Source organism: Drosophila subobscura, chromosome U (assembly GCF_008121235.1).
Source record: "Drosophila subobscura isolate 14011-0131.10 chromosome U, UCBerk_Dsub_1.0, whole genome shotgun sequence".
NCBI classification, from domain to species: Eukaryota; Metazoa; Arthropoda; class Insecta; order Diptera; family Drosophilidae; genus Drosophila; species Drosophila subobscura.
In genome coordinates, this window is record NC_048534.1 from 2,382,369 (window position 1) to 2,399,332 (window position 16,964).

The 16,964-nt window shown below is 40.2% G+C and overlaps 1 protein-coding gene across 3 annotated transcripts in view; it reads right to left on the minus strand.

Moving 5' to 3' along the window:
- Window positions 1-14,635, minus strand: part of LOC117900867 (zinc transporter 2) — a 33,813-nt gene extending 19,178 nt beyond the window's left edge. For 2 of the 3 annotated variants that reach the window (XM_034811391.1, XM_034811390.1), the window contains exons 1-3: window positions 11,933-12,122; window positions 2,413-2,523; window positions 1,321-1,441 (exon numbers count right to left, since the gene is read on the minus strand). In XM_034811391.1, coding sequence (XP_034667282.1) covers window positions 1,321-1,441; window positions 2,413-2,523; window positions 11,933-12,107 — 407 coding nt within the window. In that variant the 5' untranslated portion in view covers window positions 12,108-12,122. Of the gene's footprint in view, window positions 1-1,320; window positions 1,442-2,412; window positions 2,524-11,932; window positions 12,123-12,460; window positions 12,607-14,480 lie in introns of those variants that run through there. The other variant, XM_034811392.1, reaches the window with a different exon arrangement.
- Between the last annotated feature and the right edge of the window lie 2,329 nt (window positions 14,636-16,964).

Below are 16,964 nucleotides of genomic sequence, written 5' to 3' on the forward strand. Positions count from 1 at the left end.
AATCCGCCTAAGTAAGTTATAAGGACATTTAGGTCATACGTACATGCAAACATATCTACACACATATGTAGGTATTAGTAAGTATTAAGGTTTTTAAGTTATTTAAGGAACTTTAGTGAGTCTGATAAAATTAGGCGAAAAAAATGATAGCACCACTTTTGAAAAATGGATTTAAAATTTAAAAAATGACCAACAAGTAACGAAAGAAAATTAATTTCTTCATTCTGGCTATAATAATGATCCTATCTGATCCCAATCCTGATAGATATGGTCATTCCCAACGGAATGGCGTTTTTAGTTTTGTTTTATCTTCAAAATATTACCGTGAATACCGCAGATCTTTCGCGATTTATTTTATTCCCCACAAATACAATATACCCTATTTACTCTTCGAGTAATTAATTTTTTGGTGTCATGCCTACAAATAAATATTTTCTATCTTAAACCCTGGAAATAGTTCTCATACCGAACTGCGAAAAGAAAGGATACACAAGTTCCAAAAAAATGTTTTACATTATTTTCGAAATGAGTCTTTGGTCCACCATCGTCACCACCATTGAGAGACACGTCCGTACGCGTCACAACTTTTATAACCGACACTCAATCAGTCTATGAGTAAATGTTTATTTATTTGTAATTACATATGTATGCAGCCTTAGGGTGATAGATATGTACTTATGCATATGCATTACATATGTATGTACATATGTATGCATCCTTATGATTTTTTCGAATTTTCAATTTTACATTTTTTCTACATCTGTTATCAACATCTAGCCACAGGACATGAATTTCAAAATTCTGGATATAATAATGATGCAATTTGACCCTTATCTGAGGCTCTAATATATATTTACATTTTTGTTTTCTCATATTTTCAAAATTTTTGTTCTTACAGATTTCTTACAGGAAATACACTTGTAATAGTGTGATATTACAGAGGTCTGAATACAAAACTTGGTTGTTCTAGCATTATGGTCTCTAAGAGCTAGGCGATCATCAGGACGTACAGACTTACGGACAGACAGATGCTGATCAAGAATATACATTCTTAATGGGTCGGAAACGTTTTCTTCTGTGTTTTACATACATCCATTTACTTTCGAGCTCAAATTTAATATACCCCATTTACTCTTCGAGTACCGGGTAAAAAAAGGAAAGAGGAATGAAAATAACTTGGCAAAAAAAGAGGAAAAACTTTACGTTTAATTGATTCACCTCTCCCTCTTTGCTCCAGCTCGTTCCCTAATACTTTTGGCAGTGTCTCTTTTTTTGTATAGGTCTAAAATGGAAATTCCTGGTACTTGGTGCTGTACTTACCTTTGCGTAGATGGACGTCCGGCAATCCAGATGGCAAACAATGATATCATAAAACTGGCAAAATCTGTGAGCAAATGAGCGGCGTCTGTGGCAATGGCGAGACTGTTCGATAGGTAGCCACCTGTGGTTTTGGAGAGCAGAGAGAAGAGAGGTTGGTGTGAATGGTGGGAAAGTGAGTAAATAAATGAGCAAAAAATTAACTCGACAATCTGCGGGAGTTGCGTGAGATGATTGGAAGGGAGAGGATGGAGAGAGGTACTTGCACGCTTAAAGGTATACAAGGACTCGACAATCCCCTCGGCTGTGTGAGTGAGAGAAAAAACAGAAAAAGGAGGAGCTCTCTCTTGGACAACAGTTTCGAAAACGAACAGAGAAGGGCACAGCAAAAGGCACTGGCAAAAAAAACCTTTCTTCCTCTCCCAGTGAGGAGGGGAAGATAGAAAATTGTAGGTAATTGCCAAAGCGATTAACGGCAAGAGCCGTCCGTCCAAGGACCCCGAGACATCGTCGCCACTCGAAAATTAAATGTTTATTGTATAACCAACAGAACCCCAAACCATCCCTGACTCCACCGGCTGGCTTCTTCTATTATGGTGGCCTTTCCCTTGTCATAAATGAAGCGAGATATGAGACGAGGTTGACAGCAGACAGTAAGACCTTCCGGTCGCCATACTGTTGCACTTCCGGTGCTCAGTTTTTAATCGTCTCGTCGTCGGCGTTGTCGTCGTCGTCGTCCTCATCGACATCGCCGTCTCCTGCTTGTTCTGGTTTGCTTGTTCCGTGGCCTCTATCCCGTATCCCTATTCCATTTCCCTTTTATGCTGCACGAATTGTTTGGCTTTCACATTTTCTTCTTTTTTTACTGCTTTCTCTGTTCTTCTTTCTTCCTTCTTGTTTATTTGTGGGCTCAGTCTTTCAGAGGTGAGCGAAATTAGTTTGGGAATTGAGACTGAAAGAGCCACCAATGGGAGTAAAAAAAGGTGGAATTTCAGGAATTGAAAGAGCAGTCGACCAGGCACAATGACAGGGTGGGGGGTTGTTCGTCGCATAATGAATGGGGTACTTCCTTGTTGCATTTCCTCGTACACTCACCCACAATTTCGGCAATCATGAAAACCAGACACAAAACACTGGCAATAATCAGCTTTTGACGGGCCCTTACATCCACACCCTCGCTGCGGGCACGATGGCAATGATCTCGAACTGAAATTAAACAAGAAAAATAAGGGAAAAGGTTACAAATATTTAAGAAATATTTTAAGTAACAAAATTGTAATGAAATATTTTTAAAATTCGGGGAAATGTAGGGAACAAAGCAGACAAACTGCGTACAAATACATTCTTAACTGCAATTGGCACATAATTAAAATGATAAAGAAACGAAAAGGGACGTGTGAGACGCTTCTTACGCGTCACAACTTTTATACCCGGCACTCAGTACTACATCTGCACCTTAGCGGTTATTTGTCTAATTTTTACATTTTTTCTTCATTTGTCATCTACATCAACAACACTGCTCAAGCCAACACGCTCCTTTAGCTCGTCACCCTCCCCTAGAGACACACTTTGAAGAGTCAGGGTAGAGTCGTGGCAGAGACGCGGCAGAGACGCGGCAGAGGCAGAGGCATAGACGTGTCAGAGGCAGAAGCAGAGTGTGAATGAGAGAATGTGCAAAACACAAATATAAGCAGCGGGACGGGGTGGGTTTAGCCACTGCAAATTAATTTCTTCATTGTGGACATAATAATGATCCAATCGGATCCCAATTTGGCGATCTGATAGATATAGCCATTCCCTACGGAATGGCTTTTTTAGTTTTCTGTTATCTTCAAAATTTTAGCTTTTGGAGGTTTTCGCCCGTTTTGCCTTAATTTTTGAAATACACTGGTTTCAGTGTGAGCATACAGCAGCAGTCTGGAGCCAAAATTTAATGGCTCTAGCTCTTATAGTCTCTGAGAACTAGCCGACAAACAAGACGGACAGACGGACAGATAGACAGACAGACAAAGACTCGGCTATTGATGCTGATCAAGAATATATATACTTTATGGGGTCGGAAACGTTCTCTTCTGTGCGTTACATATGTATGTATGTACAGTAAGCACACATATTATTCGTACACCACCATCACCCTAGTTTGAACACCTATAACTTGGCGTACGGTCAACGTAAACAGGAAAAGTTAATTTTGTATCAAAGATCAACATATCTACTATATGTTTATGAAAAAAGATTCTAATTTTCCTTTATGGTATCCTTATAAAAATTAACTTAAGCAAAAAAGACCTTTTTTTTCGCACATAAATTATTCGTACAGCCGTCCGATTCCTTAAGTAAAATTAAAATATTAAAGGTAAAATGAACAATGAAAATTTTTGTTTGCTATATTTAGCCTTAATGATAACTAAAAGCCCTAGAAACAATCTTTCCCCCAAGCTATTGATGCCCCATGAATTAATAGTGACCCCCTCCACAAGCAGTACCGGTTGCAATAACTCCCTCGATGTAATTTTGGGCTTCCGTATCCTTTTCTACAAATATTTTTACACAGGCTTCATGGAACTCAAGTTTACTAACCGTAGTGAAAGTTTCAGCTAGTTGCAGTTTTAAATGAGCCAGATTTGATCCAAAAAAGATTAGATTTTGTGTAATTTTTTGGGATGGGTCAAGTTTAACTTCGAATTATGACCAAACGGAATGACACATGGATGCCAATTGTCACTCAAAATAAAGTTACACCCTTTATCATATTTCCATTAAACAAGACCATTCGTAAAGCTCCAGTTAAAAAACAACACAGGTGAAACACTAGGCACCCTCCGAAATGCCATACAGGAGGGACCACCATTTTCTCATCATGGGCTAAATGAACTTTCGCAAGGCCAACCAATCAAAAATCTGTCTTAGATGGACTCACTAGTCATTCATTCTCTAGAAATGAATCTGGCCATGGGTTTCTCCAAAAGTCTTCCGGAAAATTAATTTAACATATCTGGAAAAAAATCGTATGGGTCATTAGAGGGTGCCTAGTTTTTCACCTGTGTTGTTTTTTAACTGGAGCTTTACGAATGGTCTTATGTAATGGAAATATAAAAAAGGGTGTATTAAACATTATTTTGAGTGACAATTGGCATCCATGTATCATTCCGTTTGGTCATAATTCGAAGTTAAACTTGACCCATCCCAAAAAAATTACACAAAAATGTAATCTTTTTGGATCAAATCTGGCTCATTTAAAACTGCAACTAGCTGAAACTTTCACTACGGTTAGTAAACTTGAGTTTCATGAAGCCTGCGTGGCAAAATTGGTAAAAAAGAATACGGAAGCCCAACATTTCCTCGAGGGAGCTATTGCAACCGGTACTGCTTGTGGAGGGGGTCACTATTAATTCATGGGGCATCAATAGCTTGGGGGAAAGATTGTTTCTAGGGCTTTTAGTTATCATTAAGGCTAAATATAGCAAACAAAAATTTTCATTGTTCATTTTACCTTTAATATTTTAATTTTACTTAAGGAATCGGACGGCTGTACGAATAATTTATGTGCGAAAAAAAAGGTCTTTTTTGCTTAAGTTAATTTTTATAAGGATACCATAAAGGAAAATTAGAAACTTTTTTCATAAACATATAGTAGATATGTTGATCTTTGATACAAAATTAACTTTTCCTGTTTACGTTGACCGTACGCCAAGTTATAGGTGTTCAAACTAGGGTGATGGTGGTGTACGAATAATATGTGTGCTTACTGTATGTATGTACATAAATACATCCACTTTTGTGCACAAATACAATATACCCTATTTACTCTTCCAGAACCGGGTATAATTATCCAACTTTAATTACTACCCAAAACCTCTGTATTTATACAAATTTCGCATTGAAAGGCATGCGGAGTCCCTGCTCATTATAATAAATTTACAATGATTGTTTTTATATTTACATACATATGTATGTATGTACATACGTACATGTATAGTTTTGTGCAAAAAGTAAAGCCTTTTCTTCGCTTTTGTTTGTATCCATTCCACTGCATATTTATTTTTTGCTCTGCTTATTCCTCTTTGCATTGAATAAATTGCATGATTGTTTCCTTTAATCCCTTTCTTAAGAATTTAAGCCACGTTGCATATTCTTTTTCTGCGAAGGTTTTAAATTTAAAGTGTGGCACGGGCCATGTGTGCATTTGTTTGTTTGTTTGTGGATCCTACCAGTTTGGGCGATCGCTTTCTTTTTGCTGGAAAAGCAGTTTGAAGCTGCTGCATCTACATTCTCCAGTTTAAGCCATGTGTTATGCCGCTGAGCATGAGCAATACATATTTACATTTAAATTTATTTAACATGGTACGTGAATAATGACCACCAATGCTCCTGCTGCCGCTCCTTGGTGCTACTGCTGACACGCCTCTCCCATATGGTTTCCATACGGGGTATATGACCCATTTTCCCGTTTCGTATTTTCCGTTGTTTTTTTGGTGTTCCTTGGATTTTATTTCCTTTTTGTATACCCAGTACTCGAAGAGTAAATAGGGTATATTGTATTTGTGCACAAAAGTGGATGTACATACATACATACATATGTAACGCACAGAAGGAAACGTTTCCGACCCCATTATGTATATATGTTCTTGATCAGCATCAATAGCCGAGTCGATATAGCCATGTCTGTTTGTCCATCCGTCCGTCAGTTCCCCGTCCGTCTTGTTTGTCTGCTAGGGCTCAGAGACTATAAGAGCTACAGCCACCGAATTTTGCCTCTAAACTGCTGTGACTGCTTCGCCAGCCCACCGAATTGTGATCATGTGGGATCTTTATTATAGCAAGAATGACTATGTTCATGTCCAGTGCCTGCGCCCCACCCCTTCCAACAGCTTTTTTTATTTGTTGCACGAAACAAATAAAAGGTCACACACACACATGCATATGACTGAGTACCGGGTATAAAAGTTGAGACGCGTATGAAGGGTAACACGTTCCTACTCGATTTTTGGGTGTCAGTGGAAGTGGCAGCGAAAGTTGGGTAGTGGCTGCTCAGTTGCTGCTCCTTGCTGTTGCTTCTGTTGGTGTTCGCTTCGGAGCATTTGCTAGGAGCAGTCTATTAAATACTTTATAGCATTTGTCGCAGCCGTATTTCATGCTTTGTCATTTCCGCATGCATTTTCTTTGCACTTGCAACTGGCTTCAGCTCCTGCATTTCTCCACTACACATACATATGTATGTATATTCAGCTTCTGCTTGCTCCTCCCGCAGCTCCTACTTCTTCCTCCTGCAGCTCGTAGAAATTTTAGCTCCATCTCCTGCTACTGCTTCAGTGCCTTCTTTTGGTCGGCTTTATTTGGTGGACCACCAGGAGAAAGGTGGCTTTACACATGTGCATATGCTTCGCTAGCCTGGTCGTTCTGCCGTTCATCTTGTTTGATATGTGTGCGTGAGCCATTCTCAATGGCGTATTTATACCAGGAATGAATAAACTACTCGACACGATTTTGTCGACTTTTTATGTAAGCGAGACTTTTTATTATCAAACAATTTCTGAATAATAATTTTTTTTGTCTATGGCAGAATAGACTATGGTATTTTTTAACGCTTTTTTTAGAGGTAGTTCTTTTTTTCCATACAACTGATTTATCTTACAGAGTGTGAATGAGAGAATGTGCAAAAAACAAATATAAGCTGCGGGACGGGGCGTGTTTAGCTCCATCAATCTCTTCATAGTGGCCATAATAATTTGGTGATCTGATAGATATGGTCATTCCCTACGGAATGACGTTTTTAGATTTCTTTTATCTTCAAAATTTGGGAGGTTTTCGCCCTTTTGCGAAGGCGGAAGGGGCCGGAGCTCATTTTTGAAATACACTTGTAACAGTTTGAGCATACAGAAGTCTGGATGCAAAATTTGGTCCAGCTCTTATAGTCTCTGAGTAAGTACTAGGCGCTCATCAGGACGGACAGACAGACAGACAGACATAGACTCGGCTATTGATACTGATCAAGAATATATATACTTTATAGGGTCGGAAACGTTTCCTTCTGTGCCTTACATACAACCGTTATTCGCACAAATACAATATACCCTATTTACTCTTCGTGTACCGGGTATAAAAACAAACTTGCTAGCGAAATGTGCAATATATTTTGCTATCAGCAGAGTGTGACCAGAGGTGAAAACCGCATTTCGTACGGTTACACTTTTCAGGCAGCTGTGTTGTTTTGTTTACCTTTTTTAAAATGTGTGAAAATTGAATAAATGGTTAATAAAACAATGAATGCAAAATGGATCCATGCAGGAGATTATTTTAGTGAGTCTGGCGGCTCTTGCATGATCGGAGGAGGAGCACATTCAACGAAATAATCGACGACAACTTTGATTAAACCCATATCTGCAGGAAAGAAACCAGGACGGTCGTTGTCCATATATTTTAATATTATTAATCATATAAATATGTGTTCATTTATGGAAACCCATGAAACGATAGCCTTTGCATATTCCGCAACTGGAAAATATGACAGAGAATTTGCATATGGCTGGGAATAACATCTGCAGAATTCTTTGATTGGTGAAACAGCAAGGCCGTGCCACTAATCAAATAATATAGTAGACTCTCAACTTAGGTCAAGCGAAACGTCACCGCTCAATGTGCGTCGCGGAGTCCCAGGCCTCTGCCAAAGTCCCAGCTACAAGTATTAGTGCCCGCCAATTGTGGCGGCAGAGACTCTTTGCGAAGAGCAGTTGGAGATGGATATGCAAGAAAGTTTGATCCAGCCGAACTCAGAGTGCCCGTTCTTACATGGATGGATTCATCTCTTCGTCATCTCAGACGCAGTCAGAGCCAAGATTAAGGCCAGAAACTTTTAACGAGGCAGAATTCATCGCTCTTTCTGAAGATGAGGAGTCGGGCGATACGGGCGAGCCTACCTTTGGAGAACAGGTTCAAAGCCCGTTTATCGCTGGGAAATTTGTGTGAAAGAGTCAGCAACGGGTAAACTGTCTCAGAAAAGTGGCGGTGTTAAAAGTACATTTCACCGCAATCTCGTCCTGTTGTGGAGCTTTCCCTAGGTGAGGGATTTTTAAAAAACCTCAACCTTTTCACCTGTTTGAGCAATCAAAAGTCTCGCCTCAACTTTTAAACCAACGAGAAGGGACGTGTGAGACGCTTTTTACGCGTCGCGTATACCCGGTACTCAGAAGACCATCTGTACCTTAACGGTTTCTTTTAAAATTTTAAATTTGTTCTACATTTTTCATCAACACATACATTAACATCTACATCACTTCTCACGCCAACACGCTCCTTTAGCTCGCCCCCCTCCCCAAGAACCACACACTGCTGAGGCAGAGACCGCAGACTGAGCGAAGCAGAGTGTGAATGAGAGAATGAGCAAGAAACAAATAAAATCTGCGGGACGGGGTGGGTTTAGCCACTGAAAATTATTTTCTTCACCTAAGGCTATATTATTGGTCCAATCGGATTCCAATTTGATCTGATAGATATGGTCCTTCCCTACGGAATGGCGTTTTCAGTTTTCTTTTATCTATACAATATACCCTATTTACTCTTCGAGTACCGGGTATAAGTAGTGGACACAGGATTTATTTTTTTCGACTTTTCCCGTGTTTTTGAAGTCGAAAAGTTGTAAAAAATACCTCACAAACATCAACATTGTTGCATTCCAAAGCTTAATATTTTGCAAACGGTAAGTTAAAACCACAAATGGTTTGGGAACACATGGATCCCTGTATCCACTCCACCGCGATCGTGTCCCATCGCTAATGTTCAAGTAATTCATTTTCCCTTTACTATTTTATGTCACGACTGTCTTTGATCATCTCCCATTGTCATTTGAATTCAGAGCAAGGACCCTGCTGGCGACATCTTCTCTGCACTGCCACCTCCACATTCGCATATCCAACGAGTCGTCACATGACATCTCTTTCTATCTTTCTGGCCTGCCTTCTTCCTATCTCTCTCTCTCGCTGAGGCAGTAACAGTGCCGGCAGCGAAATTCAATTCTTGTGCATTACCAAGGCTCGGCAATGGCTCTGAGAACACAGACGACGACGACGATGAAGACGACAACGACAATGATGAGTGCGATTGTGGCACGTGAAAATTGCACCTATTAGACCCGCATCCGAGGCGGCAGCAGCACCACTGGCCGTCATCAGTAGCAGCAGCAGCTACCATCTGATGCATAAGAATCATCATACTTTCAATTAAAACAACTCCGATCCATCTGCATCTTTAATTGGTCACCTTGGACCAACGTCGTCCATGGCATCCGCGTCCTCCTTTTTACGTCCCTGCTTGTTTGCGCAATGCGGAAAATATGTGGAGGGAAGGTTCCAGGTGGCATGCACCTTCCTTTCTTCTACCTTTAACAACAATTGTGTGCTTTATGTGTACTTATAAATAATTAATTGGAGAAATGGGATGTCCGTGCAAGTGGGATCCAAAACTCGAGCCCAAGTGCACACAAAACGGGGCCGTAATTTAATAGAAATAAATCTGCAACAAAAGCTAACAAGTACGAGTCGAGTACTTCTCCGTACAAGTATTCCATTATGTGCAAATAAGAAATGCAATGCTGCAGCGTACTCTGTGTATTTTGTCAACAAAGTGATGAAAGGAGTTCCATCATCCGATGAAGGGAATATTCTAACATAGATGTGCATTATTAAAAGGGCTGCTTTTTCTATAGAGATTATTTTATGTTCACCAGTTAGGTGATTAAATTCACGGTTTGGATAATGATTTCTATGGGTTACTAGGTAAGTATTATATTTCATAAATTGGTTAAAAGCTTTTTTTAAGGTCTCAAAGAGGTCGGTCTCCCAATCCTTACCTTCCTTGACTCTTCACTTACATATCTTTCCGTCAATTTCCCTTGGCATCTAATCCACAATTTCATCCATCCCCCACCAAATTTCAATAAATCTACCCATCTGTACATGTATCTCTGTGGCCAGTCCCTAATTATGGATATGTGTGGAAAGTTACCTTCGCTTCTGTTCTGCTCTTTCCTATTGAACAAATCCATGTTATCCGAATCCAAAACACGCATCGATAACAATGAGCTGGGAATCACTACAATATGCATGGAAACGATGGAACGTCGATCCACTTGAACTATTCCAACTGATTAGTATGCCATAATATCGGCATATGGGTTTGTGTGCCAAGGTACCAGGGGGAGCGTACCAGGTCCCATCTGGGACGCGTTTAACGAACGACTAACTAGGGACTGGGCACACAATTGAAAGCAGCTGCTGCAACTGCTTGGCTTGGTCTTGAGTCTTGAGTTGGGGTGTAGGGAGTGGGAGTGGGGGGTTGGCAACATGCTCTCGGGTCATTTAATGGGTGCTTGTTACTTGAACTATTATTGAATGCACCAGAAAGCGCCCAGGTGATTGCATATTACATTTGTGTGCATATCGCTAATATGTGTGTGGATTTTACTTATGTATAAAGTGAAAGGTCATTTGAGGGTACCCACATATTTATGGGTTTTTTTTGCATGCCCAGGAATAATATTTGTCGCAAATGTTGTGGGCTTCAATATTTCATAAATATGTGTTCTAAATGTTCTAAATAGCTGTCAAAAAATAAGTATTTACGCCTACAGTCATGTTAAGAACTTGTCTGTAGCTTCATTTAGACATTAATTAGTTCAGAATAGAAGGACATCTGAGAAACAGAAGAAACCGAGTAGAGTTGAGACGTACATTTTGTGTGATAATGCTTCATACAGATTTTGCCATAAAATAAATCTGTTGTATCATTTCAAATTTCATATTTAAATTACCCGATTTCGTTATTTTTAGAATCTACGCATCACAAGCTTCGACTTGGTGTCGCTTGGGCCACAGTCTCTTATTTTCTCAAATTATCAAGCTATCAGGTAATCAGAAAGCTGTTTCACAGCTACAGTCTGTCCCATTTTTCCCTAACAAATCCCCTTTCCTTAAATAAATCCATAACATTTTCCTGGCTTTAGCAAAAGTTAAACCTTTATGCCCTGCCATAAGGCATTCCCCCAGGCAGTCAATAAAAATGCATCCGCCAAGAGTTGAGCTCACAGCTTATAAGACTAAAAGTCTCTCTCTGGGCTGCCGGCACCACCATCAACAGTCAACAGTCTAGAGTCTAGACACATGTTAATGTCATTTGAGGGTCGTCGTAGTTCGACGTCTGCCAATAAATCGAATCATCAGCCAAAAAAAGCGGAAAAAATGCAACATCTTTCAGACTCAGCTCAGAGGAAATTAAAATATTGAGCTTCCAGAACGAAGGAGTCTGGCTCAAATTGCGTAGATTGAAAAGTTACCCCAACATTTATTTGGATGGGTGTGGGGGTGTTCCATCGATGTCATACATAAGTAAATTAAGAAGAGGAGCAGAGATGCTGCTCCTCTTGCGATTTATGGCAATAGTCGGATGTGGTCCAAGCTGCTCACAGTGGCTTGCAACATTTTGATTACGCCCAGATTGTGGGTCAGAAGCAGCACTTGCAGCAAAATCGCGAAGTGTGCAGCATCAGCTGGTAGATGCGCTGTGATGTGTCGGAGTGTGCTTGTGCCACTTAATAGGTGGTAAATTGGTTCGATTCGCTTACCGAATTCATGCAACATTTCGATGCGAGTCTTATCCAACGTCGCCTTGGCATAAACCCCGTTGCTGACATCGGCATCGCAAGCGTTACCAGCAGCAAGTCTATCATTCAGTTCCTGCCGATTTCCGTGCCGTTTGACAATTAGCGAATCGTTTACCCTATAATAAATGTATGGCATGTGTGTTCTCCCGCTCAAATTGCACATAATTTCCGATTCTGAACGAAACGGAGCATTTACGGAACAATCAACAAATTCACGATAAGATTAACAGAACGGAACAGCAACGAATCGAAACGCTAACGAAAAACTAGTTTTGTTTGCTTGATATTTCGATGGTTTTTTGTTGGTTTTTTCTGTTTGATTTTTTTGCATTTGACTTTTAGTGGAAAATGCCTGCCTGCTGCGTTTTTTCTTAATCATTTATGAATGACGACTAAAAATTGTTTGCCCCACCTCTGATTGAAAGCGACACGACAGTGCCGCCTGCCTCGACGTCACAGTGCCACCCACAAGTCTACATACATACATACCTTCCACGTTATTGGAGCGTCCGTGCAAACAAAAAATTTGAGAAGGTGTTGAGGGCGTTGCTGGGTTATTGTTGTTGCCATTGCCACCATTCGTCTGGCCCTGCAGTTGTCCCGTTCCATAGTTACCCCTATGGGAATTTTCCGAACTATAAATTAAAAATGTAATACAAAATTTAAAACAAAATAAGTAAATTAAAGTAACAAAAATGTATCACTAATTTTATTTATATAAAATAGGGGTTTGTTTGCCCCGATATCTGATCAATTTTGCTGCCTCCAAAAACCGATTTAAAGTGGCATTTTCTATTAGAAGTTTCTATATAAATTCACTGTGTTCGGCAATAAAAAAATAAAGACGATGCAGTGGCAGCAGCAGCGACAGCAAGGAAAAGTTTACTTTTTTGGCTGGTGAAGGGAAAACTCAACTTCAACTGGTAGGAAAACAGCAAAAGAGAACTTAAACGTACTGCTCGCTGGCAAGAAACTGCGGCATTCAAGCAGACACAATGTAAGCGTTCACATTCCACACTACAACCCGTCATATAATTCCCCTTGGACCACCCACAACCACAGACCATCATCAGGCAGTTGGCACAGTAATGAGGCTGAGTAGCTTCGGAAAAAGTGAGTTTTTTGATAGGTGCTAAAATGAAAAGTGTTGCGAAAAATTCAATTTGAAGTTTTGTTACTTAACAAAAACTACTAGCGAGGACTACTTAACGGCCATCCCAACTTCAGGAGCAGCGCCTCCTTCCTCATCAGTTTGGGTTGGGGCTGATGTGTTCCCATCTGTATGAGTATGTGTGATACATTTTCATCGTTTGCGAGTGCTTGGGAAGGGGTACAAGTGTGCGTAATTTTTACTACGAAAAGTGCAAATGGAGCCAAACTACTTGAGTCTGCAACTTTACCAAACGAAATTGCAAAAACATATAAAGGTGGCTGAATACACAACGAGGAGAAACGTTGTGAGGCGCTTCTAAAGCCGCGTCACTACTTTTATGCCCGGTGCATAGTCATTACATACATATTTACATACATGTATGTATACATATTCACATACATATGTACATACATAGTATGCAAGCTTATGACACTGCAGATGAATGAAAAGGGTGGCCAGAATTAAACGAGGAATTGGAGCTATGATCCATAGATTGTTCATATCTCGTGTTCCAAAACATATTTAATGTTTGACAGTCAAACCCTTAACTTGATTCTACATAATTCTAAAATTTTCACACATTTTACTTGCTCCCAAATATGGATACTATGGGATAACTCTTCTTATACTTATGTATATACTCTTGAAATACGTTTGTAACAGTGTGAGTAACATACTGCAATCTGGATGCAAAAATTGGTTGCCCTATCTCTTACATATGGTTTCTGTCGGACAGATGGACGGACAGATAGACATGGCTATATCGACTCGGCTATTGATGCTGATCAATATTATATGTACATACTTTGTGAGGTCGGGTATAAAAATTTAATAAGCCCCCGCCAACGCAATGACAGATGCAGAGAGGAAGAAAATCACATATCTCGAAAGACTCAAGTAATATCGCCAGACAGTAGTGTTGTCAGTGGCACGCCAATTGTTTAGATGATTTGTTCGGATACCAATGTCATTAATAAATCGTTATAACCTTTACAAGAGCAAGAGCATGGGCAGAAAGAAAACTAAAAGACAAATTGCAAAAATCAAAATAGAGTGGCGTAGGCAACTTTTCGAGGCCTTCTAGAAGCGCACCTACGAGAGAGAGAGGGAGAGAGAGAGAGAGAGAGAGAGAGAGAGAGAGAGAGAGAGTGCCGGCCCAGTTGGCGCCGCTCCCACGCTGTCCGCTTTTACGGTTATTTAACAAATCAGCAGCTCATTTGGGCTCTCCACTTTATGTTAATTTACCCAAAAGAGATTTTGTATTTGCGCAACTTTTTATTCCTGCCACGTAAATTTATGCCAAAAGTCAGACGATAAGCTGCCGTCCCCGTTCTCGGTCCCTTCCTCAGCACTTACTTGGCAATAGGTGTATCCTCATTTTTGGACATATTAATGCTAAACAATTTGAACGCAGCACCAAACAACAGAAAACACAACGTGACAACAGAAACTTTGACGGAGAAATGTTTCTTATATGACAGAGTGCCAGAGATTCGAAATCCCCCAAGCGAAGCTGTGGAGCTAAGCAGAGAACGATAAGATCAAGAGCAAACACCAGATAAATGAAAGATAAAACTTACAACTTGCGGCTGATAGGCGACGTGCCTAAGAGAGCCAAGTGCACTTAGTGGGTGCGTGCGAGTGTGTGTTTGTGAGTTGATTAATCTGGAAAAGAAATGACAAGAGAAGCATTTGTAAATACTTTCTTATCAAGTCTGACTATAGCACACGGACCGAACTGCTTACTCTACGATATAATGATGGTAACGTGCGGTGTACAAACATATTTTCACAATTTTACACACAACTTTTTGTTTTAAGCTTGGCGCTGTACACAAGGCTGCCAGACAGCCAGAAATAGCTGCGGCTGTATTCTGTATATCCCGTAGTATCTTTTTATACCCGGTACTCGAAGAGTAAATAGGGTATATTGTATTTGTGCAAAAAGTGAATGTACATACATATGTATGTAACGCACAGATGGAAACCTTTCCGACCCCATAAAGTATGTATATTCTTGATCAGCATCAATAGCCGAGTCTATGTCTGTCTGTCTGTCTGTCCGTCTGTCCGTCCGTCCGTCTTGTTGAGCGCCTGGTTCTCAGAGACTATAAAAGCTAGAGCCACCCAATTTTGAATCCAGATGGCTGTAAGCTCTCACTGCTACAAATGTATTTTTTTTTAATTTCGCCCACCCTCTTCCGCCACTGCAAACAGCGAAAATCTGCGGTATCCACTGTTTGAAGAGAAAAGAAATTTAAAGACGCCATTCCGTAGGGAATGACCATATCTATCAGATCACCGAATTGGGAACCGATTGGATGATTATTATAGACAGAATGAAGAATTTAATTTGCATTGGATACACCCCACCCCGTCCAGCAGCTTCATTATTTGGCTAGAGAAGTGATGTAGATGCCGACGCGGAAGGTTGGGCGCTCGACCCATTGTCGTTTCACTCACACTTACAGAGAGAACCCTTTCACTCGCACTTATTGACAGCATTGTCAGCCTCCCTAATTTTTGCCGACGAGACCTCCTTATATGTGTAGTTTCTTCATGTTGACAGGATCCCTAATAGTGCATGCGAGAGCGTCTGGCAAGAGAGGATTTCCCTGACCGTTAAAACGCAGGAGAGAACTTGCCTGGAAATTTTTTTCCATCACGTAGTATGAAAATCGCCGTGTAATTTACCTGGCGCCACTGGAATTTTTGTGACGTATTTACCTACATAAAGCTCCCTTGGCTTCTTAAGGGAGTTTGAAAGCTCTTTTCCTTTGCGAAGGGAGTTTGAACAACTAATGAGAATAACTAAATATATATGTATGTACATATATATTATATTAGTTTATGACTATAGATAATATATGGTTTATAGTAAGTATTTATTTATTTTAAATTAAGAAATAATTGCTAATTATGGAATAGGAATAAATATAAATTAAGTATGATAAAGGAGAGGAAGGAAAGATAAAATTTACAAATTTGCTAAAATAAGGTATACATATATTAAATTAAATATTGGTATATTAAATAATTATAATATAATATTCATATATTATAATAACCTGAATTTGGGAAATCGGAGGGGGTGGAAAGTGCGGTTGGTGCTTGGTCTGGCGCAGGGAACGCGCCCTTTTTGCGTTTGTGTGTCTCACGCAAAACGGAGCCCCAAAATACATTGGACATTGGACATTGCTATTGGTATTGGTAGGAATCACTGTAATATGCGTGTACGTGAGCGGCAGCGCCGCAGCAGAGCCTTGTCCTATGCACAATAGATAATAGACGAGAAGGGACGTGCTACGCGTCACAACTTTTATACCCGGCACTCAGTGCTACATCTGCACTTTAGCGGTTATTTGTCAAATTTTACATTTTTTCTTCATTTGTCATCTACATCAACAACACTGCTCACGCCAACACGCTCCTTTAGCTCGCCACCCACCCCTATAGACACACACTGCAGAGTCGTGGCAGCGGCAGAGGAAGAGACGTGTCAGGGGCAGAGGCCATAAACAGCGCGAAGCAGAGTGTGAATGAGAGAATGTGAAAACAACAAATACATATAAGCTGCGGTGGGTTTGGCCACTGCAAATTAATTTCTTCATTGTGGCTATTATAATGATCCAATCGTATCCCAATTTGGTGATCTGATAGATATGGTCATTCCCTACGGAATGGCGTTTTTAGTTTTCTGCTATCTTCTAAAATTGTAGATTTGGGAGGTTTTCGCACCTTTTGCAGTGGCGGAAGGGGGCGTGGCTCATTTTTGAAATACACTTGAAATACACACTCTTCGAGTAACGGGTATAATAAGGCCATGCCGGGTCCTGGTTT